General features: G+C 55.1%; 1 protein-coding gene across 8 annotated transcripts in view; it reads left to right on the forward strand.

The window, feature by feature from the left end:
* The window catches only part of MYO9B (myosin IXB), a 91,205-nt gene that overhangs the window by 2,912 nt on the left and 62,729 nt on the right, over positions 1-25,564 (forward strand). For 4 of the 8 annotated variants that reach the window (XM_045492460.1, XM_045492464.1, XM_045492467.1 and 1 more), the window contains exon 2: positions 17,380-18,275. In XM_045492460.1, coding sequence (XP_045348416.1) covers positions 17,436-18,275 — 840 coding nt within the window. In that variant the 5' untranslated portion in view covers positions 17,380-17,435. Of the gene's footprint in view, positions 1-10,065; positions 10,195-17,379; positions 18,276-25,564 lie in introns of those variants that run through there. The other 4 variants (XM_045492465.1, XM_045492466.1, XM_045492468.1 and 1 more) reach the window with 2 other exon arrangements.

Below are 25,564 nucleotides of genomic sequence, written 5' to 3' on the forward strand. Positions count from 1 at the left end.
ACTGGCAAAGACCAAATTGCTAGAGCATGTTTCTCAGCTGCAGCACCATTGACATTTGGGGCTGGGTTATTTTTTGCTGTGGAAGCCACCCCACGCGTTACAGGGATAGCAAGCAGCATCCTTGGTCTCCACCCACTAGAGATCAATAATACCCCTCAAGTTGTGCCCACCAGATGTGGCTGTGGGTTTCTGGGGGCTCAAGAACCACCGCTCTGGGGTGAAATCTGGTTATTGCCCCAGGCCTACCTTTGCCTCCGTGACTCTTTGGTGTTTGATCCGCTCCCAGGGAACGGCAGCCAAGGGCAGGCGTGGGGTAGAGCGGCCAGCAACTGAATTCTGCCATCTGGTCAGTTCTTAATCTAGAGTCTTGATAAAAAGGAGACACGGTTGGGAAAGGACTGAGGGGGAGTTAGGCAGCGTGCCCCAAGAATGGACAGCAGAGGAGGACCAAGAGGTGAGCCAGGGCCATCTTCGCTCACTGGGACAGCACATGCCGTTGTCTTTCTCTTTGTCTTACAACTGACCTGGATTTCTGCAGGAACCGTCCCTCATCTCAGAACGAACTACGGGTTTTCTTCCGAGATTAGAGGTATTAGATTCTCTTCTCGAGAGCGACTTTGGAGGTGGCCCCAGATCAGCGTGGCTCTTGGCCCCAGACGCTGGCCTGTCCTCAAGCACAGACTCTCTAGCTTTTGCTCTTTGTGCGTCCTTCTCTGCTTGTTCCCCAGCCATGCCATAGCTGCTTTAACCCCACGGGAGGAAACAGCACGTTCTGGGGCCGCCCGACCCCTTCTGAACATTGCCCTCCCCCACCAGTCCCCATCCACCAGCCCTTTGTGTGCCCAGCATCCCTGACCAACTGTGCCAGGCAGCCCCTGCTCGGCCTCCCCGCAGAGCAAGACAGGCCCTTCTCTCTGCCCTCCTCCGGACGGACAGCATAGCAGAACAAAGGGCTCTGTCTGAGCACCACCGGGTCCCCGACGGGCCCTGTCACTCTACCTCTTTTCAGTTTGGCCCAGAAGGGGCCTCGGCGATTAGGCACGTCTCAGAGACACAGCCGATGAGTTTGGGTTCTACTCATTTCCTCGTCGAGACTTTCTGAGCCCGTGGCTGATGATAAATAAAGTAGTGATTCAAGGGTTCGGCCTGCGGGTTAGTCGGAGCAATGAATAAGCTGTCCAGGTCTGACTCATTCGTTTATACCCTAGCTCTGCCCTGCTTCAGCAGGGTTGCATGTGTGAGAGGGGACCCAGCTACAGGCATTTCATTTCTGTCTCTGCTGGGTGTACGAATCTCCCAGGGCCACTGTGACAAAGAACCACAGACCAGGCTGCTCGAGCAACAGAAATGCATTGTTTCACAGATCTGGAAGCCAGAAGCCCAAGATCAAGGTGTTGGCACGGTTGGTTTCTTCCTTCTGTGTCTGTGTCCTAATCTCCTCTTGTCAGGACAGGAGTCCTGTTGGATCAGGCCCACCCTAATAACTTCATTTTAACTTAACCATCTCTTTAAAGACTCTATCTCCGAATCCAGTCGCGTTCTGGAGCACTGGGGAGTAGGGCTTCAACATGAGGGATTGGGGTGTGGAGGTGGGTGGGACCCACTTCAGCCCGTAACACTGGGTAAGGGACAAATTTCGTCTTTATTTAGTGAAGCAATTTTGGACGAACAGTCACACCAATAGAGTTCATCTTGTTGGGTCTCACTCATTTAAAGAAACGTTTTAAGGGAGGTGGCCAAGTTGGCCACATCAAGTTTGGAAGCATCCCATTAGGAATCTTCCAGATCTCGCACACGTCCTTACGTTTGGGGTGACAGTAGACAGACAAGGACCCGGCTCGGGAAGAGCAGATCTCGTGGGACTTTACCAGGGGTGTATTTAGAACCAGGCCTGGGAGACTGTGTGCCCACCTGGGGGCTGGCGAAGATTTGTGATCGGGGGCGCACGGAGGTCTCTGGCCTCAGTGTTGCTACGGTCACAGGAGGGGGATCTAAGAGCGACTCTGTTAATGAACCAAAATGACTTTGGGACCAGCCGCTGCCATAGCTGATTTGACAAAAGTTTCCGGAAGATCTGAAAATCATTCAGCAAAAAGGGTTAACGAGGCAGGTGCAGAGCTGGCTTTCAGGGTTACCGTGAGAGCAGAACGGCCCTCGCCTCTTTCCCCCGAGTGCAGATGTCAGGAGTCATGCCCGCGGAGAGGCGCCCAGCACCCGGCGAGCTTGTGACCCGGTCAGGGCTTGTTGGCGGAGGAAGAGGGACACACGAGAGCTCCCCCCAGCAAGCCCTGGCAAAGGTCGTCTCCCTCGGAGGCCGATGCCACCGCATCCTTGCAAGTGTAGTCAGAGCAGTGCGTCAGCGGCAGGCCCGCTGGGGCTTTGCCCCGGTCCTCCTGCTCGTCTCTCTGAGCATCTCCATCCCGTCCTAGGATGGGTGGCACAGAGGGAGTGGAGGGGTGACATTTGAGATGTCGCTTCTCAGGTTTCTGGGATGCACCCGGGGCTTTCATTTCCTGGTGAGCAGGGTCTCCGGCCACTGCTTGGGAAGATCCCTGGGATCCTCGCCTATACGTGGAGATGCTATTTATCAGGAACTAGTGGGAGAACAGGTGGCACAAAAAAAGTGCAAGAGGTGAGCCCAGCCTGTAGGCCCTTGGGAAGCCCCGTGTCTCCCCTAGGTGGTCCCCGAGGAGTCTGCCTGCTGGCTTAGCAGGGAGCCAAGATGAAGGCACGGAAGCTAAGGGATGGGGTGTCAGGTAGAGAAAGGAGCCTGAACTGGCTGGGGCAGGTGTCCGTAGGCCCCCGCAGCTGATGTGGTCCCCCGACAAGGCCGGCTCGCTCTCGCTCCCTCGTTCTGAATATTGTGCAGGAGGTGAACTTGGGCTTGGAATCTTGCTGATGTCTGCTGTGCCTGGGAGGCCCTGGGGATACCCCAAAGTGTGTGAACTTTGCTCTTATTTACAGCACATTTTCTCAGCCTCGGTATTGGGGACACCTGAGCTGGGTCCTTCTCTGTGGTGGGGACTGTCCCGTGCGTGTTGAACAGCATCCCTGGTCTGTCCACCCACTGGATGCGGAGCAACCCCCCCACCCCCCGAGTCGTGATAAGCTAAAACGTTTCCACATATTGCCAGGTGTCCCCTCAGAGAAAAGTCAACCCCAGAATGAGAACCATTGGTTTAGGGGTTCTGTGGAGTCTAGGAGACTTCGCGTTCTGTCATTATGTTACTAGGGGCGCCTGGGTGGCTCAGTCGGTTAAGCATCTACTCTTGATTTCGCCTCAGGTCGTGATCTCACGGTTCGCGAGTTTGAGGCCCACATCTTGGGATTTGTCTCCCTCTCTCTCTGTGCCTCCCTGGCTCACTCTCCATCTCTCTCTCTCTCAAAAAAAAAAAAAAATTAACACGTTAATTAACTTCAGTTAATTAATAGAGGTCCTAGGATGCTGCGTTCATGTAAATGCGCCAAGTGGGGAGGGAGAGAGGAGGTATCTCACAGAAGCCAGGAGGGAATCTGGCCCCGTTGTTGCCATGGTCACGGGAGGGGGATCTAAAAACGACTCTGTTGCTGAACCAAAATGACTTTGGGACCAGCCCGTTGCCATAGATAATTGGACAAAAAAAGTTTCTGGAAGATCTGAAAATCATTCAGCAAAAAGCGATCCTTAGGAGGGATCACCCTGGCTTGTACCATCTAAGTCCCCAGGAATTTATTCTGGTGTGTCTGTAAGTCAGGGACATAAATCAATATTTTTTTCCAACTGATGAACACAGTGTTTCTTGACCTCAGCACTGCTGACATGTGGGGCCGGGTCATTCTCGGTGGTGGGGACTGTTCTGTGCCTTGTAGGGTACGGGGCAGCATCCCTGGTCTCTACCCCCCTGGATGCCAGTAGGTCCCCCTTCCCCGGGTGGGAACAATCACAAAGGTGTGTCTCCTGTCATTGCCAGATGTCCCCCGGGGCCACAGTTGGCCTGGGAGAGAGGAGGGTCTGAAAGAATGCTGAGCTCCAGGGCAAGAAGAGGTGGCTGAGACACTGTGTGTCAAACCTGTGACTGGCCCACAGGGACACCTTTGCCCCTGCCCTGTGGTGATGCGTAGATAGGCTGGGAGGGGAGCCAGTTGGGGGCTGTCACCAAAGATGCTGACAAGGCAAAACCCTGGGCTGTGGGCTGCCTGGGACATCTCACTGGGTCCAGAAGTGTAACCAGGATCATCCCGGCAGAAACTGGGCCAGGGGATGGACTTTGTGACCAGGAGGAGCCCTTGCCCAGATGAAGGCCACGAGGCCCTGGGTCACAGGTGGAGGGGAGGAGGCGACTCTGGAGGCTGCCCGCCCTGCGGCCACACACAGGGAGGGGCCAGTGTGGTTGGTGATCAGTAACGAAGCCAGTTCCACGGGAACAGAAAACAAGGATGGGGCTCCAGGGTCTTGTTGGCAGGACAAAGGATCCGTGGTCTCTCTCTCGGGTGGGAATGTTCTGAAGCGGATGGGGTGGTGATGGCAGGCGTCTGACCATAGTACAGACTGCTGTCCCAGGCGCTCCCAAGGCGTGAGCCGCGTGATATGTGCATTCTACGCCAGTAAGTTGTGTTCAGAGGAAGAGTTTTATCAGAACAAAATGCCATTTTGAAGCGAAAACCAGTGGGCCGCTGGAAGGATCGAGTCGAAGGGGGTGTGTCGTTGAAGAAACCACAGCCAAGCGGGGCTCCTGGTGGCAGGCGATGTGGATTTTGAGGGGACAACAACAGCTCGTCTGAGTCTTTGGAGAGGTTAAGTGAGGAGCTGCTTTGTTCCAGGTTCCCGGAGGCTAATGGCTCTGTGGGCCACCAGTGGGGCAGGACTTGCTCCCCAGGCGAAGTGTCCCCACTGCGACAGGGGGCTCCACAGGGACTTGGCCTCGAGGCGGGGGATTCCCACGGGCCCAGGTGGCTGACCCGTACAGGGCACTTAGGCCGAGGAGTGGGCCCGCTCTGTCCCTTGTGAGGGGCTGGCACAGAAGCCCCTCGAGCCCCGCCTGAGGTCCATAAGGATCCAGACTGCCTTTAAGAGCAGAGTGGGGCAGGGTGCGGCCCCTCCTTTTCCAGGGGCCTCTCAGCCAAGGTCTCAAGCAGGGCTCTTGTGTGTTTCTGCCTGGGCATGGCGGCAGAGGGACTGTGTGATTTGGAGAGGGACCCCCAAAGGGGTCTCTTCGGCCCATCTCAACCTTCTTCCCTGGAAGCCTTCCGAGTCTCCATTTAGAGAGCCCACTGGTCACCAGGGAAGGATCTGAAGCGTGGGTCCCCACAGGACCTTGAAAGCCTGTCTTACTTCCCCCTGTAACCGGAACTGTCCTGTGTCAGGCTATGGCCCGACCACAACCACCAGCAATCCCCTCCCTCCTAGCCCCAGACACCTGCTGGAGCTGTGGACCAACAACTCCCCCCTCCGCCGCCCCCACCCCACAGCCCACCTGCCACATGCAGCCTAGCTGACCCCTTCCAGATGTCACTCTTGTCCTGGTTCTCACTGCTTCCAACCAGCCAGGCTCCCCATCAGACTTGCATGAAAATTGAAACTCCATCCGTCCCGTCCCACGTTCGCAAGGCCCTGCGGGATCTGACCTTCCTGACCTCAGCCCTTCCCCCTCCAGCCTCAGCCCTGCTGGCCACACTGGTCTCCTTGTTCTGAGACCAGCCCCAGCTGCCCCTGCCCTTGGCGCTCACCGCCCTCGCCTAGGCGGCCCTCCCCAGGAGCTCAGTCCGTGTGCCCCCTCCCACTGCACAGGCATCAGCAACCATCTCCGATGAGTGCTTCTCTGCCTCCTGGTTCATCCAGGATGACCACCCTGCCCTGGTCAGTTTCTGTCCCCGTGGCCGCACTGCTGACGTCCGGGGGCCGGATCATTCTTCACGGTGGGGGCCATCCTGTACACGGTAGGATGTTGAGCGGCATCCCTGGCCTCCATCCACCACATGCCCTGGTACCTCCCCCCTCCCCCAGTGGTGGCGACCAAAACGTCTCCAGCCTCCAATCGGAGGGGAGGTCTGCTGGGGCAGCGCAGCATTGCCCTTGGGTGAGAACCACTGGTGTAATACCACGCGGGATTTTTCCTTTCCCGAGAGCTGTCCCTGTTGGAAATGCCTCTTTGCTCATAGGTTGGTTTGTCATCAGCCTCCCTAAAGGCCAGATCCCTTTGGCCTCCTTCACCTCTGCATATCCACATCTGGAGAAACACTTGTTGACGAGCGGGACATTGGAAAAAGACAGCCTGTTCTTTTTCAGAGGGGGTGGGAGAGGTAGTCACAGACCCCAGGGAGAGCAAACAGCCTGTGTCAGCCCCGAGGCCAGCTGAACCAATAGAATAGAACATGCTGCCCCAGCATATGCCCGAGGGAGGGGCTCTCTCCAGGGCTCAGACCGGTTGGTCCAGACTGGAAGGTTGGAGCGCAGGACTTAGGGAAGAAAGGGGCAGTTGTGAGAGAGCATTTGGGATGGGCTTCTGGGGGGGGCCGGGGAGGGGGTATTCAGAGCAGACGGAAGAAAGGCAGTGGTCCTTCTGGATCAGCGCCTTGCTCGGAGCATCTGGTATCTTCTGCCCTGGACACCGTAAACTGTGGTCTGAGGTACCACAAACCCAGTGGCTTAAAGAATAGAAATGTATTCTCTTGGGCTGCCTGGGTGGCTCAGTCAGTTAAGCGTCTGACTTCGGCTCAGGTCATGATCTCACAGTTCGTGGGTTCGAGCCCCGCGTTGGGCTCCGTGCTGACAGCTCAGAGCCTGGAGCCTACTTCAGCTTCTGTGTCTCGCTCTCTCTCTGCCTCTCCCCCACTTGTGGTCCGTCTCTCAAAAATGAATAAACATTAAAAAAATTAATGGGGTGCATGGGTGGCCCAGTCAGTTAAGCATCCTACTTCGGCTCAGGTCATGATCTCACGTTCGTGGGTTTGAGCCCTGCGTTGGGCTCTGTGCTGACAGCTCAGAGCCTGCAGCCTGCTTCAGATTCTGAGTCACTCTCTCTCTGTCCTTCCCCTGCTTAGTCTCTGTCTCTGTCTCTCTCTCGAAAATAAATAAACATTAAAAAAAATTGAGGAATTTATTCTCTTGAAGTTCTGGAGTTCAGAAGTCCAGAATCCAGACATCAGTGGGGACCTGCTTCCTCCAAAGGATCCAGAGGCCAGGGGGACAGGGGGATCCTTCCCTGCCTCTTCCAGCTTCTGGGAGCTTCCTGGTGTTCCTCGGCTTGTGGCCGCATCACCCCTACGTAAACCTTAAGCCATCCTTCAGCTCCGAGCCGCCACACCTGAGAAATATGCTCAGTTTGTGCCTGTCTCTCAGCGTGTCCATCTTGGAGATAATTTCACGTGATCATCTCTTCTTAAAAAGCCTCCACAGGCTCCAGGAAGCGAGCATTGGAAAATGGAGGCGCCCAGAGTTGTTAAGTGGCGTTTCCTAAATGATCCTGCTGTAATGCTGGCCTTCTCCTTTTAGCTGGAGAGTGATTTCATCTGATAAACATGTGGCTGCAAATTATGGCCTTATATAAACGAAGCAGCTACACTACACTTTCTGGAGGCCCTGTCCGCCTTATTTTCCAGTAAATTCCGAATTATTCGCCAAGCTGATAGGCAGAACCTTGCATTTTTGAGCATGGGGCCTGGCCGGGCCTTGAGAGCAGCTCATTCACATTTGTCCCACTCCCCCGGCCCCCAGTCAGGGCCTGAGTTTTGGTTGTGTGCCCCCCCCCCAACCACTTTGCCTGCACCTCCTTCCTCCAAGAACATGAGAGAAAGGCCCTGAATTGAGGTCCACGTCTTTTCACAGTGCAGAAAGTATACCCCGTGTGGTGTTTGCACAGCCCTTTAATTTTCCACGGCTCGGGTTTTTCAGCAGGAATCTCTCTTAACTGTGGTAAAGTGCACGTAACATGAGGATTCGCGTTAGCTACATCGAGTGGACATGTTGTGCAACCCCCACCTCTGTCTAGTTGTGGACCATTTCCGTCTCCCCCGGAAGGAAGCATCCCTCCCTTGGCCCCTGGCAACTGCCGCTCTGCCTTCTGCCGTCTCTATGGGTTTGCCCGTTCTGGACATTTCACGTAGATGGAATCTCACGACGTGTGGCCTTTTGTGTCTGGGTTCTTTCGCTGAGCACGACGTTCTTAAGGCCCACCCACGTTGTAGTGCATGCCAATGCTTGTTCCTGTTTATGGCTGAGCAATATTCCACCGGGTGAATAGACCACATTTTATTTCTCCACTCATGCTTCGACGGGCATTTTGCTTCCACCATTTGGCTCTTCCAGGGGCCAGTTTTCTCACCTGGCAGCTCGATTTCCATCCGGTGATGAGGGCACATCTCTCCCATGAAGGCCCGGGTAGACAGATCGAATCAGTGCGGAGAGATGGGTCTCACTTCCCCCTTCTCACACTTGTGAGTGCTTCAGTGAGCGTCACCTGGAGGGTAGAACAGCGTTACGGTTCAGAGTAAGGCTGAACACGCAAGTTTTCGGGACCTGCTGCCCCCAGCATAGCTGCAGCCTGCGGTTGCCGGTTGGCTGAGCCGTCCCCCCTCCCTCAGCCCCAGACGTACTTCCTTTCGTTCTGGGCACAGGCTGGAGATTCTTGGGGCACAGGTTTCATATCCACTTGTGACCAGGACCTTCAAGCCACAGTGTGACCAACTTCCAGATCTCAGGCTCCATTAAGACTCAATGAGGAAGGTGCGATCAGAAGCCAGAGAAGATGGCCTACCCCCTCCAAGAGAGATGTCATCATTTAAGAATGTCCCTTGGAGCTGTGTTCATCAAAACAACATGGCACCTCACAGGCATTGACAGCCCGGAAGCAGACCCACGCGTGTCAAACAATTCATACGCTGTATTTAACAAACTAAAGAGACTCCCTGGTCAAGGGAGAGGATTCTTTAAGGAAAGAGATCATCTGGACCCCCATTTCACCTCCCACACTATTCTGGGTTGACTTGTGTCTCCCACAAATTCATATCCACCTGGGACCTCTCAGAACGTGACCTCGATGGGAAATACGATCTTGGCAGATATAATAAGTTAAAGGTTTCAGGATGAACTCATCTTGAATCCAGTAACCGGCATCTCTAGAAGAAGAGGAGAGGACGCAGAGACAGGAAAGGACCACGTGATGATGGATGAGGAGATCAGAGTGACGCACACACAAGCCAGGGAACGCTAAGAGTTGGCAGAAGCTGCCAGAAGCTGGGGGGGAAGCATGGGAAGGATTCTCCCTCAGAGCTTCCAGAAGGAGCCAGCCCTGCCTGCCAACACCTTGATTTTGGACTCATCCAGAAACGTGAGACAATGAATTTCTGTTGTTTTAAACCATCTCGTCTGTAGTACTTTATCACAGCGGCCCTAGGAAAACTCCCACACCACCCAAATAATTTCCAGATGGATGAGAGTTTCAACATAAAGAATAAGTCCAGGGAAGGAGAGGGGTACAGACAAAAAGTACGATTCCGTGTTAATCAGACCTGGGAGAGGACGAGGCGACAGACATGAAAGAAATGACCCACAGATCCACTGCCTGGAAAATATAACATTTGTGTCCCCAAAACACCAGAAGTGGAAGCCAAGCGTCCTTGATCCTGACAAACCATCAATACCCTTCCTATACAAAGAGCTGTTCCAAAGCAATGAGCAGGAGGAAAAAAAAAAACAACAACAAACAAAATGGACAAAGGATGTGAACAACGTAACAGAAACAGAAAAATAGTTGCTCACGACACAAAATTTTTTTTGAAGCCCCGCCTGACAGCCGAAGGAATGTCAATGACAAGATGCTCTTTTATGCCCACTGATGCCTGTGGGTTGAGAAAAATATTAACACTTGGTGCCAGCGAGGAAGCTGTGAGGCAAGCACCCTCGTATTACCCCATACCCATACTCTCGCCCGGGTGAGGCTCTCGGGAAGTCACTGGGGCAGAATGGATCGGATCGGGGGCCATCGAAGCGAGAACGCAGAGCGAATCCGACCAGCGCGGTGTTGTAGGGGAAATGATACAGCACATGGAGGAACAAGGGAACTCTTGGTCTGTGCTTCTGTTGTTGGGGACACAGTGTACCCTGAGATTTTGCCCTGAGAGCAGAGCCGTCCTAGAGCCGGTGGAGGGGCTCAAGGAGCCTTCTGACCTGAGGGGACAAGGACAGCCCCCCGGGGTGGGGCGAGCCCCTCATCTGAGGTACAGATGAGGGAAAGAGGGGGCAGGGTGCCTGGGAGCGGGTGGGTGGCTGGCCCTCCAGGCCTGTGGTGAAGGCAGGGCTGGTGTCTTGCAGGAAAACAGCCCAGGCCAGGAGAACTAGGCTTTCTGCTGGGGGTCAGGGGCTTTGGGCAACGTGTCCCTGATTGGCCTGGAGAAGCCCTGCAAGGTTCTGGTTGGGTGGGCAGTGGCTGGAGTGTTTCCAGAAACCAACGGGTGGCCATGTTGAATCAGGCCCGATGACCAGCGGCTCTGAGGGCTGGCCGTGGGGTGCCTTCGAGGGACTCTGTGCTGGGACACGCACACCTAGACCAGTGCTGCCAGGGGGTCCCTCCTGATTGGCTGGTGAGAAGAGGACAGTTCTGGGGACACGGTGACAGCAGTCAGGATGTGGTCAGGGAGGATGTGGGGGTGGTGGGGGGGGGGAGTAGGGAACAAGCCTTCTGGGTGTTTGGGGCCCAGGAGAGGTGGCTGTGGTGGGCTGGGGGTGGAGTGTGGCCCCTAGGAGCATGCAGCAGAGTGGACGGGCCCCAGGGGGCAGAGCCTGGGCGGGGGGTCCCCTGCACGAGAGCAGGTGCAGGTGATGCCTCCATCCCCGGGGGCTGCAGAGCAAGCGAGCAGAACCAGGAGAAGCCAGTGGCCAGCCGGTGTGACTGGTGGGAGCTCGGTGGCATCTTTGGGGAGAGGCACCGCGATTTTTACAGTGGGGGGTGGGAGGGGGATGGTGGCTTGAGGGACAGGTGGGAGTAGGAAGGGCTAGCTCCAAGTCACGTGAAAGTGAGAAGGCAACCAGGCTTTTCCCTAAGCTGAAAAAGGGTTTATTAGTGTCTTTGGTTTTCAGGCACATGAGCCATTTCAATGGGAGGGTCCTGCCCCAGATGACCGGGGAAGGGGCAGGGGGGGAAGGAGAGCGCGGGCTCCTTGGGGAAAAGGGCCAGGTGAGGCCAGGCTGGACAGGGAGGGCCCCAAGACAGGTCCAAGGCAGAGGAGTTTCCCAGGACGTGGATGTGGTGGGCCTGCGTGGGGCAGGTGGGCCCTGTGGGGACTCCTGCAAGGGGCCCCAGATGCTATCTGTCCTGCGCTCCCCTACTCTTTGGTTACCCCTCCCCTCCTTGCAGCCCTGGTGGTCAGCAGCTACCCTGAGCGAGTCTTATCTCCTTCCTCCTGGCCTGGAGGGGTGGAGCACACATCAGCTGGTCCTGTGACTGCCCGCATGGCCCCCAGTCTCTGAGCATGCGGTTGTCTTCTGCTCCCCACACCAAGGGGCCCAGGGCTACAAACATCCCCTGCGGGGCTGTGACGGCACCTGGTGATTGACTGGCTCTGAAGGACAGGGGGTGGCACTGAGGGCAGCTGGCCATGCGGCCCTTAGCCCCTTCTGGCTTTGACCAGACTCTCTCCAGGGCAGGGCAGGGAGGCCTCGTGAGCAAGAGCGAGGTGACATCGGCGGGCTCTGATGCCTCCTCACCTAGGTCAGTGTCTGCTGGGAGGAGAAAGCAGGTGCATCCGTGTGACCTTCCCACCACCCACATCCCTACACTTGGACGTGAGACAGTCCAGAGCCCCGAGTCCGTGAGCCAGACCCCCCCCCGCAAAGTTGTGGCGCACATCAGCTGTGTCTGCACAAGTGCCAGAAGGGGCCAGCTGTGCCTGAAGCCCTGGCTCTGTGCGTGTGTGTGTGCACGTGTTTGCGTTAAGGTGCCGTGTGTGTGTGTGTGTGTGTGTGTGTGTGTGTGTGTGTGTAGGAGTGTTCGTATGAAACTGCACGCGGGTGTGTCCGTGCTTGTGCATGTGCTTTGGTGTGTGTGTGCACGCGTGTGGGTGTGTCTGTATGGAAGAGTGTACCTGCCCACGTGTGTCCGTGTCTGCGCGTGTTGTGTGCTCATGAGCACGTGTGTGCATTCACGTGGCTGCGATTAAGGTGCACATCCGCGACCTGGAAGCTCGTACACTCTCCACCTTCCGCGGCGGGCGCGGTGCTGCCTGTAAATGTCCTGCAATCGGGGGACAGCCAGGAGGGCAGCTGGCACTCTGAACACCTGACATAGGTTCCCTACCCCTTGTCCACTGTGGCATCCGAGGAACTCTGTGACGGGGCTCACGGGTTGGACATTTTGGAAAGAAAGCAAGAAGTTTTGAAAAGATGCTTTCCTGGGGGACTGGGTTCCTTTGTAATGCACGTAATTTTTAGAGCGTTATTGGGGCCGCTGGGTGGCTCTCGGTTAAGCGCCCAACTCAGTCTTGGCTCAGGCCATGATCTCACAGTTTGTGAGTTCAAGCCCCGAGTCGGGCTCCAACCTGACACTGTGGAGCCTGCTTGGGATTCTCTCTCCCTCTGCCCCTCCCCCACTCTCTGTCCAAGTAAATAAACTTAAATAATAATGTATATATTTTTTAATTTTTTTAATGTTTATTTTTGAGAGAGAGAGACAGAGCATGAGCTAGGGTGGGGCAGAGAGGAAGAGAGAGACAGAATCTGAAGCAGGCTGCAGGCTCTGAGCTGTCAGCACAGAGCCCGACGTGGAGCTCGAACCCACGGACTGTGAGATCATGACCTGGGCCAAAGTCGGACACCTAACCGACTGAGCCAGCCAGGGGCCGCAACAATATATATATTTTAAAAAGAGCTTTATTAACTGCAGCCGATATACTGTAAACTACACTTCTCTAAAGCGTGCAATTTGGGGAGTTGTGGCACATGTAAACACTCATGAGCCCACCACCACAACCAAGATAGTAAACACATTCATCACCCGAAAAGTCTCCCTGGGCTCCTTTGTCGTCCCAACCTGCCCCCTCCCCCCCAAGCCGCCACTGATCGACTTTCTGTCTCTATAGTCTGCGTTTTCTAGAATTATATATATGTGGAATCATACTGTATACACTCTTTTTACAACTGTATTGAATTTGCAGGCGCCTGACTGGCTCAGTCAGAAGAACATACGACTCTTGATCTCGGGGTTGTGAGTTTGAGCCCCACGTTGGCTGTAGAGATTAAAGATAAATAACCTTAAAAAAAAAAAAAAAAAAACCTTTACAGAGGTGAAATTCACATAACGTAGAATTCACCATTTTGAAGTGTACAATTCAGTGGTGGTTAATATATCGTCAGTGTTGTGCAACTTTCACCTCTCTCTGGCTGCCGAACAATTTCATTCCCTGAAAGGAAACCACCTCCCCTTTAGCAGTCACTTCCTCTTCCCTCCACCTGTCTGCCTCCGGCCTCTGGCAACCACCGATCTGCTTCCTGCCTCGATGGATTTGCTACTCTGGATGTTTCATTTAAATGGGATCATACCAGGGGCGCCTGGGTGGCGCAGTCGGTTGAGCGTCCGACTTCAGCCAGGTCACGATCTCACGGTCCGTGAGTTCGAGCCCCGCGTCGGGCTCTGGGCTGATGGCTCAGAGCCTGGAGCCTGTTTCCGATTCTGTGTCTCCCTCTCTCTCTGCCCCTCCCCCGTTCATGCTCTGTGTCTCTCTGTCCCAAAAATAAATAAACGTTGGAAAAAAAAAAAATTTAAATGGGATCATACCAAAAAGAATAAAATAAAAATAAAAATCAATGGGATCATACACTGTGCGGCCTTTCGTGTCTGGCTTCTTTCAACGGTGTTTTCAAGGCTCATGCATATCGTGGCATGTATCAGGGCTTCGTCCCTTTTTGTGGCTGAGTAGTATTCCCCTGTGTGGATGGACCACGTTCTGTTCACTCATCAGCTGTTGGACCCTTGGGTCGTTTCCACCTTTCGGCTCTTGTGAATCGTGCTGCTGTGAGCACGCGTGTACGAGCATTTCTTTGAACACCTATTTTCAGTTCTTTCAGGTCTGTACCTAGGAGCGGAACTGTTGGGTCTGTGCGTATTTTTTTTGGTTGTCTTCTTTCTTTCTCTCAGCACACAGATCCTGAGATTGTTCCGTGTTGTTCCATGCTGTCCTGAGGATTAGAGGTTGGTCCCGCCTCGTGGCCGAGTAGCGTTTCGTTGTGCGGCCGGTTTGTTCGTCCATTCGCTGGTCGATAAACTTTCGGGTTGTTTCCAGTTTGGAGCTCTTAGAAAAGATGCCACAAAGCACATTCGTGTCCAATCCCTCTAGGGGAGTCTGCTTCATTTCTCTTGAGTGACTGCTAGGAGGGGAACTGCTGGGTCACATGCTAGTTGTATAACTAACTTCTAAAGAAATTGCCGGGGCGCCTGGGTGGCGCAGTCGGTTAAGCGTCCGACTTCAGCCAGGTCATGATCTCGCGGTCCGTGAGTTCAAGCCCCGCATCAGGCTCTGGGCTGATGGCTCAGAACCTGGAGCCTGTTTCCAATTCTGTGTCTCCCTCTCTCTCTGCCCCTCCCCCGTTCATGCTCTGTCTCTCTCTGTCCCAAAAATAAATAAACGTTGAAAAAAAAAAATTAAAAAAAATAAATAAATAAAAAGAAAAAAAGAAATTGCCAAGTGAGGTCCCAACTAGATGGGCCACGTAATCTAATACAGTCTGCAGTATACTGTGGCTGTTTGAAGACCCTTAGCAATGTTGGTATCTATTTATCTGCTAACCCTGCATAAATGCATCAATCCCAGAGAGATGCTTAGAGTTACGCATAAAGATGTGTGTCCAGGAAATCAGAAACCAGCTGCCCATTGGTAACAGAAGGATCACACGCTTCACAATTTCTCTAGGTACAGCGACATCATTAAAAATCATGTTGCAGGCGCTTGGTTGGCTCAGTTGGTTGAGCATCCGACTCTTCATTTTGGCTCAGGTGAGGTTCCCAGGGTTGTGGGATCAAACCCTGTGGCAGGCTCTGCGGTGAACGTAGGGCCTGCTTAAGGTTCTCTCTCTCTCTCTCTCTCTCTCTCTCTCTCTCTCTCTCTCTCTCCCTCTCCCTCTCTCCCTCCCTCTGCCCTTCCCCCGCTCGCTCGCTCTCTCTGAAATTAAAAAAAAAAAAAAAATCATGTTTCAAGGCGTATTTTACGACACGGAGAAACGTTCACAGGTACCTACATACCTCATAAAGAACAATCCAGGTTTTGTTAACGTACATGTGACATTTGTTAAACTGGGAGAAAATTTCACCAAAATTACTTAATTTTGGAGAAAGTTTAAAAAAATAAATATTCCCGCCTCCCCCCCACCCCGGACCTTCCTACCTGTTGCCACTAGCTACAGCTGGCCACTGTGAACTATTGTAACAGCTTCGTAATGTATAGTTTTGTTTAGCCTCTCCTTCCCCTGCCCTGCCCACATGCTGCAGGACTTGGTTTCCCAGAGCCCGAATCATCTCAGCCTCCAGCGGGCCCTCAAGGTCAGGGTGCTGAGTCATGCTTCCTTCTAGGGTACAGGTCAGCAAACTTTTTCTTTTCTATTTTTGTTGTTGTTGTTGTTGTTGTTGTTTTCAGTTACCTTTTTCTGTAAAGGACTGGAAAATGAGTATGTTTGGCTTTCCGGGCCTCAAGGTTACAGGCTTTCATAACTATTCGGTTCGATTGTTACAACAAAAGCGACCATAGATGTGTAAACGAATGCACTACATTCCAATGAAACTTCATTTCCAAAAACAAGGGGCGGGCCTTCCATACCCTTCTCCCTCTTTTTGCCTTCCTGTCGAACGAACTCCTCTTCAACCTTCAGAACCCCTCTTAGATGTTGCCACTCTGCGAAAGCCTTCTCTGGCTCTCGAGGTTAGTAACTTCTTGCTGGCGTGGCTGATGCACTCACATTTGTTTGCCTACCAGCTGCTCCCGCTGGGCTTTGAACCAAGGTCTGGTTCATCTTTGTATCCTCAGCTACGCTTACGTGGCACACACCGAGCCCACACATGACCCATGCTGCGTGCGTGCCTCTCGCTCCAAGACACAAAGTGAACTGTTGCCAGCATTGGCTGCATGGTCTCTTTTTCCTGCGATGTCTGAAGAAGCAAATGAGGTTTCGTTTTGTTTTTTAAATAAACTTTTTCTATTGGAGTTATTTTAGATCTATGGAAAAGTTGCAGAGACAGTACAAGAGCCCCCATGCCCCTCCCCCAGCTTCCCCAAATGTAAGTATCTTACATTATCGGGGCGTGTTTATACAACTAAGAAATGGACGTTGGTACACCGCTTTTAACCAACCTCCTGATGTTATGTGGATGTCACCAGTCCTTCCATTCATGTCCTCTGTCTGGTTGAGGACCCCGTCCAGGGAACCCACTGCACGTGGTTGCCACATGTCCCCAGTCTCCTCCTGTCTGGATGGTTCCTCCATCTTTCTGTGTTGCTTAAGACCTCGGCAGTCTTGGGGAAGGCTGGCCAGGTGGCTTGTAGGATGCCCCTGATCTGCCTAGGTGTGTCTGATGGTACTGTCATAATTACAGTGAGGTTGTGGGTTCTAGAAGCAAATGCAGTCTGACCAGTTCTCTCAAATGAGTTTTGGGGGCTCGCCCCAACTTAGTCCTCCTCTGTGGGGTTTCGGAATCTCTAGGTTTGGGGGCAGGTTCAGTCTTGCTCAACCCAACGTGCCTCTTGCTGCCCCTTGTGTGTTTTGGGGACATAACCAAGGCCCGCAGGGGAACTTGGGGATCTTCTGGGGGAGGTTCTATCAGAGGGGAGAGGCCAGGAAGGATGTGGGCCAGGAAGGGCTTAACTGAGAGATAGTTATGGCTGTTGGACTTGAGGGTCTAAGATGCTGACTCGGGGTGGGGGGGGCCGGGATGAAGCAAACTCCAGGGGAAGAGTTTGACCTTGGGGGATGGGGGGGGGGCAGGAATCTGGTGATGTCACTCTGCAAGAGTCACAAACCTTGGATCAGGGGTCATGTTTAAGGACAGACAGAGGCTCTTCTACCCTTCTTGCCTTTTTTTTTTTTTTTCTTTGTTTTTGGAGAGACTGCGAGCAGGGGAGGGAGGGGCAGAGAGAGAGGGGGACAGAGGATCCAAAGCGGGCTCAGCGCTGACAGCTTCAGCGAGCCGGATGTGGGGCTGGAACTCCTGAACCCACGAGATCGTGACCTGAGTCAGAGTCGGACGGACGTTCCAACCGGCTGAGCCACCCAGGTGCCCCCTTCTTGCTTTTCGAGAGAGCCCTGTTAGGGGCAGGGAAGTCCATCCCGGCCGCGGGTCTGAGACCGTCGGCCGAGGGTTGGGTGTCCGTGTCCCCCCCTCCACCACCACAACCACTCTGACCGTGCCACCCTCTCCCTTCCAGCTCCAGGACGCGCGCCCCGAGCCCGGGAGGCATGCTGAGGCCAGGCCAGCGGCAGGATGAGTGTGAACGAGGCAGGCAGCTCCGGCCGCGGGGGGCAGGCGGCCTACCACCTGCACATCTACCCGCAGCTGGCCACCAGCGAGAGCCAGGCCTCGTGCCGCGTGACCGCCACCAAGGACAGCACCACGTCCGATGTCATCCAGGATGCCATCGCCAGCCTCCAGCTGGATGGCACCAAGTGCTACGTGCTGGTGGAGGTGAAGGAGACCGGTGGGGAGGAGTGGGTGCTGGATGCCAACGACTCGCCCGTGCACCGCGTGCTGCTGTGGCCGCGGCGGGCCCAGGACGAGCACCCGCAGGAGGACGGCTACTACTTCCTGCTGCAGGAGCGCAACGCGGACGGCACCATCCAGTACGTGCACATGCAGCTGGTGTCCCAGGCCACGGCCACGCGGCGCCTGGTGGAGCGCGGCCTCCTGCCCCGGCCGCAGGCGGACTTTGACGACCTGTGCAACCTCCCCGAGCTGACCGAGGAGAACCTCCTGAAGAACCTCAGGCACCGCTTCCTACAGCAGAAGATCTACACGTACGCGGGGAGCATCCTGGTGGCCGTCAATCCCTTCAAGTTCCTCCCCATCTACAACCCCAAGTACGTGAAGATGTACGAGAACCAGCAGCTGGGCAAGCTGGAGCCACACGTGTTCGCGCTGGCCGACGTGGCCTACTACGCCATGCTCCGGAAGCACGTCAATCAGTGCATCGTGATCTCGGGCGAGAGCGGCTCGGGCAAGACGCAGAGCACCAACTTCCTGATCCACTGCCTCACCGCGCTCAGCCAGAAGGGCTATGCCAGCGGCGTCGAGAGGACCATCCTGGGCGCCGGCCCCGTGCTGGAGGTGAGGTGTCGCTCTTGCTAACGCGTGGGTGTTAACTCCCGTCCAGCTGCGCCGGGACCACTGCCGTGGAGAAGACCGTTTCTTATACTCCGGGTGTCCTGGAAATGGGGCGGGGCGGGGGGGTGGGGGGGGGCTCAGCCGGCCACGCGGGGCCGCGCCGGGAAGCACCGGGGCTGGAGCGAGGAGAAACCATGGGCACGGTCTCTGTTGTGGTTTTCACGGGAAGCAACGGGGGAGCCTGGGTGGGCAGGCTTAGAATTAGCCAGGCTGGAGAATTCCGGGGGCTCCGGGAGGTAGGGGCTGCGCTGTTTGCCTGGTACTCGGCCCCCGGGGTGATCAGGGCGGGGGAAGGTGGCCCTGGTAACAGAAGTGGTGGCGGCATGGGCCCTGGCATGGTCGGCTTGCCTAGGCGAGGCACACTCACGGGTGAGTCCTTTGCTCTCAAGAATTAGCTAGCCTAGGGGAGGGGCAGTGCCTTCAGGGCCGGCCAGGCCTCCTGATATCAAAGCATCAGCTTGTAGGGAATAAAGGGCCTGATTAATACACTGTTAATCTCTATCGGGCGGGCCATGATCTATACTCCAGTTCCAGAAAGAAAAGGACGGCGTGTCCAAACTGAACAGTTCATGACAGGGTGTTTTCGGCAATGGAGCCTGTGTTCGGAAGGAAACCGGCAAGGCAGGGTGCGGGCCTGGGGGGCTAGGGGACAGTGAGGCCAAGAGAGGGGGCCTCCTGGCATCACCATAAAGGCGGTGGGCGAGGAAGCCCCCTCCACCCTCCATCCGATGTCTCCATTGGCCAGACCCCACAGAAGCCGTTGGTGCATCATTGTGACTGAGCCCTCTGGATGCAGGGGCAGTGGCAAGGACCACCCAGCACCCCTGTCTCTTGGGGTCTTGGTGCCAGATGCATCCGTGTCTCAGATCACGGTGTAACTTTCGTCACCCGGTGAGGGCTGGGACAACGCATGGGCCCGGGGGTCTGTGCCTGTGGGTTTGGAGTTCAGGGCTCTGCTCTTTTTTCCTCTAAGTAGATTGTATCAGAATTAAGTGTTTCTAAGTAATTAAGTTTTATTAAATATAACGATGGAAGTTATATTTCTTAGAGCGTTTGGGTTTATAGAAATATTGAGCCAGACAGTACAGAGAATGCCCACTTATCCCCTCACTCTCCACACTTTCCCCATTATGTTTTTCTTGTAATTGGAAAAAAAAAATTTTTTTTTTTTTTTAATTTAGTTTGAGAGACAGAGAGCAACAGAGCATGAGCAGGGGAGGGGCAGAGGGAAGGAGACACAGAATCCGAAGCAGGCTCTGGGCCCTGAGCTGTCGGCACAGAGCCCGACGTGGGGCCCGACCCCCTGAACCGGGAGATCATGACCTGAGCCGAAGTCAGAAGCTTAACCGTCCACCCAGGCGCCCCCACTTTCCCCGTTATTAATGTCTTACATTAGCATGTTACGTTTGTTGTAGTAGATGAGCCAGTGTTGACATACGATTATTAACTCAAGTCCATTATTTACGCTGGGGTTCACTCTTGGTGTTGCATATTCTGTGGGTTTGGACAAAGGCACAGCGTCACCAACTATGCGCCAATACGCCGTCATACAGAGTAATTCCACTGCCCTCAAGTCCTCCGGCCTACTCATCCCTCCCCCCAGCCCTGGCAGCCCCTGATCCCTTTACTGGCTCCATAGCTTTGCCTTTTCCTGGATGCCATAGAGTTGGATTCGTACTGGCCGTAGCCTTTCCAGACCAGCTTCTTTCACTTAGTAACACACATTTGAGGTTCCTTCGTGGCTTAAGAGCTCGTTTCTTCATCTTGCGGACTAATACCGTACCATCTGGGTGTGTTACAGTCTGTCCATCCACAGGACCCCAGACCCTCCTTTCGCAGAGTAGGGGGGTGGGGGCCTACCCACCCTGAAGTGCTGACCTCCAGCCTCTGGTTGATCCTCCCTCCCCGCCAAGCCTAAGGCCTGACACAGCCACTTTGCTGCCATGCAAATTCACTGAAAGCGCATCTAGCCTACGCTTGCCGAACACATTTCGGTTCCTCTTCCTCCCTGACGATGTCCGAGATCACCAGCAAGAAGTTAATTGGGGTTGTACAGTCTGGCCCTGTGCCAGCACGTATAGCCGGCCTGTTTCTTCTCCTATACACGTAACATAGAGATCAGCCATCGTTTTTTGTGCAAGCGTTTTAAAAACTACTGAGGGATCAGCCACAGCACGTGTGTTTCCTTTTAAAGCTGTGTACCCTGCGCGTGTTGTCGCCTCCTCTGTTCGGATCATCTGTTCTTTCTGCAAATACTCTGCGTGCACATCTGCCACATGCCAGCCACCGTTCTAGGCACTGGGCTGTGTGGTGGCCCAAATCGACACAGAGCCTACCCTCGCAGAGCGGTCATCCCAGCAATGAGGCGGCAGGCAGCGAAACAAACAGCAGGCCTCGTGTGTGAGCTGAGTGCCAGCCAGGACGGCAGGCATGCCCAAGGAAGAAGGGTTAAGGCGACAGGAGGTGAGAGGTGGTGTTGAGCTGGGCCCAGAAGGAGGTCAGGTGAGCCACACGGCATCTAGACGGAGGGCACGGCCAGCACAAAGCCTCGGACGCTAGACTGAGCCTGGCGTGTTGGGGCCTGGAGGGCACAAGAAAGGGCCAGGGCAAGAGGCAGTGAGGACAGGGAGGTGATAGGGAAGTGACGGGCAGATCGTTTGGGACCCTGTGTGCTGCAGGGAGGGTTCGTGTGACGTGGGAGCTACGAAGGGCATCCATCGGTCGGTCTGGCTCCATCCCAGCTCTGGAACTTAGCGTCGGCAAAGCTCCCGGTGATCCCGCGGCCTCGTGGCGATAGTCCGTGGCCACGACAGGCACCCCAGGCCAAAGCAGCAGTGCCTGGCTCTGCGGTCCCAGGTAGAATGGAGCAGGCCACTGGCGATGTTGGAAGTTAAGTACGTAAACAAGAGGGCAGACGCAGCATTGGCCAAATCAAGCATTTACCCCTCACTGAACCGGGCAGGCAGGTAGATCTGCCCGTGCTCGGTGTGGACGCCAAGCCCCGAGGTCTCAGCGCAACACAGTGAAGAGGCAGGAGTGACGTCACGTTGCCATTTCCTTTTCTAGCTGAGGACCATACCCGGCACGGGGGTGAGGTCCCGCGGCTGCCATAACAAGTTACCGCAAACCCGGGTGGCTTAAAACAACGGAAGCCTTTTTCTCACGGAAGTCTGAGTGCAAGGTGTCCAGCAGGGCCCGACCCCTCTCAAGGCTCTGGGAGAGGGTCCTTCGTCACCTCTCCCAGCTTTCTGAGCCTGAGGCTCCGGCGTTCCTTGGCTTGTGGCCACGTCACCCTAATCTCTGCCTCTGTTGTCACGTGGCCCTTCCCTTCTGATAAAGACACCAGTCGTTGGATTTGGGGCCCACCCGACTCCAGGATAACCTCACCCTAACTAATTACGTCAGCAAAGACCCCGTTTCCAAAGAAGGCTACGTCCACAGGGCTCAGCACACGAACGGGTTAGGAGACAGGCCCACCCACAGCAACCCCCTGTTGGACATAGAGCTGGCAGCCTCGCTGCCTTCTTCTCTGAGGGCCGCCCTTGCGCAGCAGTTGTCCTGGGAGCTCTTCCCCTGCAGTTGCCCCAAGGGATTCTGGCACATTCTTCGAGGGCCGTTAGTCACCCTCCTTGCCTGGTGTCTGCACCTCATGAGTCAGATGCCTCCGACCCCGCCCTGCTGCCTCCCTCCAGCCTCGGCGGCGTGAGCCAGCAAGGCCAAGTTTCCCCAGCGGTTAGGAGCTCCTGGAGGGCGGTGCCCATGCTGGCTTCCAAAACAGGCTTGAGCCAAGTCCACGTCACGGCCATAAACGTGCTTCCTGGGGCGACCGTTTGGAAAGGGAGAAGATTGTTGTAGTGTAGAGCTGGGCTTTCTCGGCCATAGCACCACCGGCGCCCGGGGCCAGGTCATCGCCCGGTGGCGTCATCCTGTGCGCTGCGGGCTGTCGAGCGGTGCTCCTGGCCTCCGCCCCCCAGATGCCACTGGCACCGTCTCCCCCCAGATGTGACAACCGAAAATGTCCCCAGACATTACTAAATGTCCCATGGGGGCAGATTATCCCCCAGATGACAACAACTGTCTCAGAGTCACAGCTCCGGATCCCACAAGACCAAGCTGTTTATTTCCAGCCCCAACCGTTGAGAAATTGTTCACAAGTTCCAGCCAGTCTGAGCAAAACGCCAAGAGTCACTTTCTAATAACAGGAATAATTTGTTGTTGTGCCTTCGGGTACACTTTCCATCCGTTGGGGTCCTTGACAACACTTCTGCCCATTTTAAAGATGAGGAAACAGGGTCCCGGAGGGTCATGGTGGTGTGCAAGTGTCCTGGGGCTGCCGTCACAAAGCGCCACCAACGGGCGTGGGGACGGGGTGGGGGGGTGCGCTTAAAACAAGCAGGAATTAATTCTGTCACAGTCCCAGAGGTCAGAAGTCCACAATCAGGTTGTGGGCTTGGTGGGTTCCTTCTGCAGGCTCTGAAGGAGAATCTGTCCCTGGCCCTCTCCTGGCTCTGGTGGCCACCGACAGTCCTTTGGTGTTCCTTGGCTTGTGGTAGCACCTCTCCGTTCTCTGCCTCTGCCTTCACATGGCCTTCTTCCCTGTGTTGCTGTGTCTCTAATTTACTTCCTCGTATAAGGATGCTTGTCACTGGATTTAGGACCCACCCCAAACCCAGGATGATCTCACCTCAAGATCCTTATTTTAATTACATCTGCAGAAACCCTATTTCCAAATAAGGTCTCCTTCACAGGCTCCAGGGATCAGGACTCAGGCATACCTTTCGAGGGGGCACAAGTCAACCCGCTACGGTCTGGGTTCCCCAGGCCACACCGCAGGCAGCCATGGCTGGACCATGGTTGGAACCTGGCCTGAGTCTGAGCCTGAGTTCATGGTACGTCTCTGTCTTCACGAGAGATTTCCTCAGCCCCAGGGGCTGTAGAAGGCCAAAGATCGACACGTCCTGTAGCCTTTGGGACTTTTTCTCAGCTCCCTGAAAGGAGAAGTTGAGTTGTTTTGAGGTTTGGGTGTCGCCAGGCCGCTCCCCCCACTTGTGGGTTGCAGCCTCGCTATGCAATTCTGACCAGAAAACAGGAAGGGGGCACTGTGGAAAGCCGGTTCCAATCAGCTGATCCGCCCGCCCCTGCAGTTAACTGTTACTGTCACTTATTGTCACCATTTCACACGATGTCACTGGGCCGTGCTCTGCCCCCCTGCAGCCCGGCCCCCAAACTGCCTCTAGAAGCGTGACATTTGTGCAGGACTGTTGTTTCGGCTCAGATGTACTGAAGGTAGGAAAAAAGAAAGAAACACCGAAGGTACAGAAGGCAGGCTCACTAGGGCAGCGAGTGGCCGGGGTCCTCCTTCCTGTGTGCTGGGGTCCATTGCCCACCCTGGGTGCCCTCGGAGAACCTGCTGACTCTAGACACGGGCAACTGAGGCGTCGGCCACTGGGCTGGCCACAAAGCATGCCCAGGCACGCTCCTCTCCCTGCGCCCACAGACCTCAGCATCAGGGCTGAGGCGGCTCTCTTCATCTGTCCTGAACTGTGACAGTTGCCACCAGCATTTGCTGATGCACACAGAGTTTTAATTTTGAAAGCAGAAATGAAACAAGGATGCTTGCTGGCCAGGCCATTTTCCCAAGCAGCCAAAGGCCGCTGCTTGCTGGGGTTCGGGACCTTCATGTAGCTACCGCGGCCTGGCCCATGCAGACACAGGATCCTGGCTGAGAGATGGTGACACCCTGAACCATCTGGCCCACCCATGGGAGGCCAGTGACCTGGTTCAGCATGATGTGGGACCAAGGGGGTCCTGGAGCTCACTGCTGCCCCTCACCCACTTCCGGGGGCGCTGAAGGAGCCAGTCCTGGGACTGGCATCTATGCCCACTTCAGTCCTGAGCCCCAGCCCCCTTTGGGGCCCACAAACCCACTCTCCTGTGACTCCAGACAGCTCCCAGCCCCCCTCCACCCACCGGACTACTGGGTCTGTTCCTACTACCATCCATTAGCACCAGTTCAGTCCACCCAGGACTGCATGCCATCGTCCTCCCTACCCTTTGCTCTCGGGGACACCTGCCCAGACTATATCCTTCATTCCCACAATTACACGGATGGGCCAGCCCAGTGGTGAGGGCACACAGGTGAAGCCACTCAGCCAGGGTGACCCCGATAGAAGGTTCCAGAAACAGGTGTATGCCTCTGCAGTTAGGGTTTCTTTTTTTTTTTTTTTTTTTTTAAGTTTATTTATTTTGAGAGAGAGAGAGCGAGTGAGCAGGGGAGGAACAGAGAGAGAGCAAGAGAATCCCAAGCAGGCTCCCCTCTGTCAGCGCAGAGCCGGATGTGGGGCTCAAACTCACAAACCGTGAGATCGTGACCTGAGCCAAAATCAAGAGTCAGACGCTTACCTGACTGAGCCACCCAGGCACCCCTGCAGTTAGGGTTTCTATTTAAGCTCTTTATCGAGACATAATTCACCCATTTCAAGTGTGCAACTCGGTACTATTCAGTACATTCACCGTGTTGAACAGCCACCACCTCTATCTAGTTCCAGAACATTTCCATCCCCCCAAAAAGATACACCATGAGCAGCCCTTCCCCATCCCTTGCCCCGGCCCCTGGCAACCACCAGTCTGCTTTCTGTCTCTATGGATCTGCCTGCTCTGGACGTTTCCTATAAATGGAATCATACACCGTGTGGCCTTTTGTGTCTGGCTTCTTTGACTCGGCACCGTGTTTCCGAGGTTCACCCACCTTGTAGCGTGAGTCAGTGCTTCGTTCCTTTCTGTGGCCGAGCAGCACTTCCATCCTGCGGATGAGGCTGCACTGTGCTTCTCCCTCACCAGCTACCTCGGGGCTCCATTCCTTTGTACCGGCTGAGTCTGCAGTTGAGTTTCCTCCCCGGCCAGGCCAGCGTTACCCCATCAGTGACAGGAGGGTAGAGGGGTGGGGCGCACGTGAAGGCGATCCCACTGGAGACTCTCAGGGTTGACCGAGCCATGCCAACAGGAGGCAAGCAAAGCCTGGCCAGCAGCCTACTCTGGAAATGCAGGCTCCCCTGGGAGGGCAGGGTAGGACAGGTAGACACGCCTAGGTCGGCCTGTCTGTGTTTGTCATCTCTGTGTGCCTGCTGCACCTGCTAAGAGGCTGGCAGTCGGAGAGAGGCTGGCGCTCAGGAACAGGGGCAGTGAACACGTAGGGCAAGCTGCCCAAGGCCTCTGGAAGCAGACAAGAGCAT

This window comes from Leopardus geoffroyi, chromosome A2 (assembly GCF_018350155.1).
Source record: "Leopardus geoffroyi isolate Oge1 chromosome A2, O.geoffroyi_Oge1_pat1.0, whole genome shotgun sequence".
In the NCBI taxonomy this organism is placed as follows: domain Eukaryota; kingdom Metazoa; phylum Chordata; class Mammalia; order Carnivora; family Felidae; genus Leopardus; species Leopardus geoffroyi.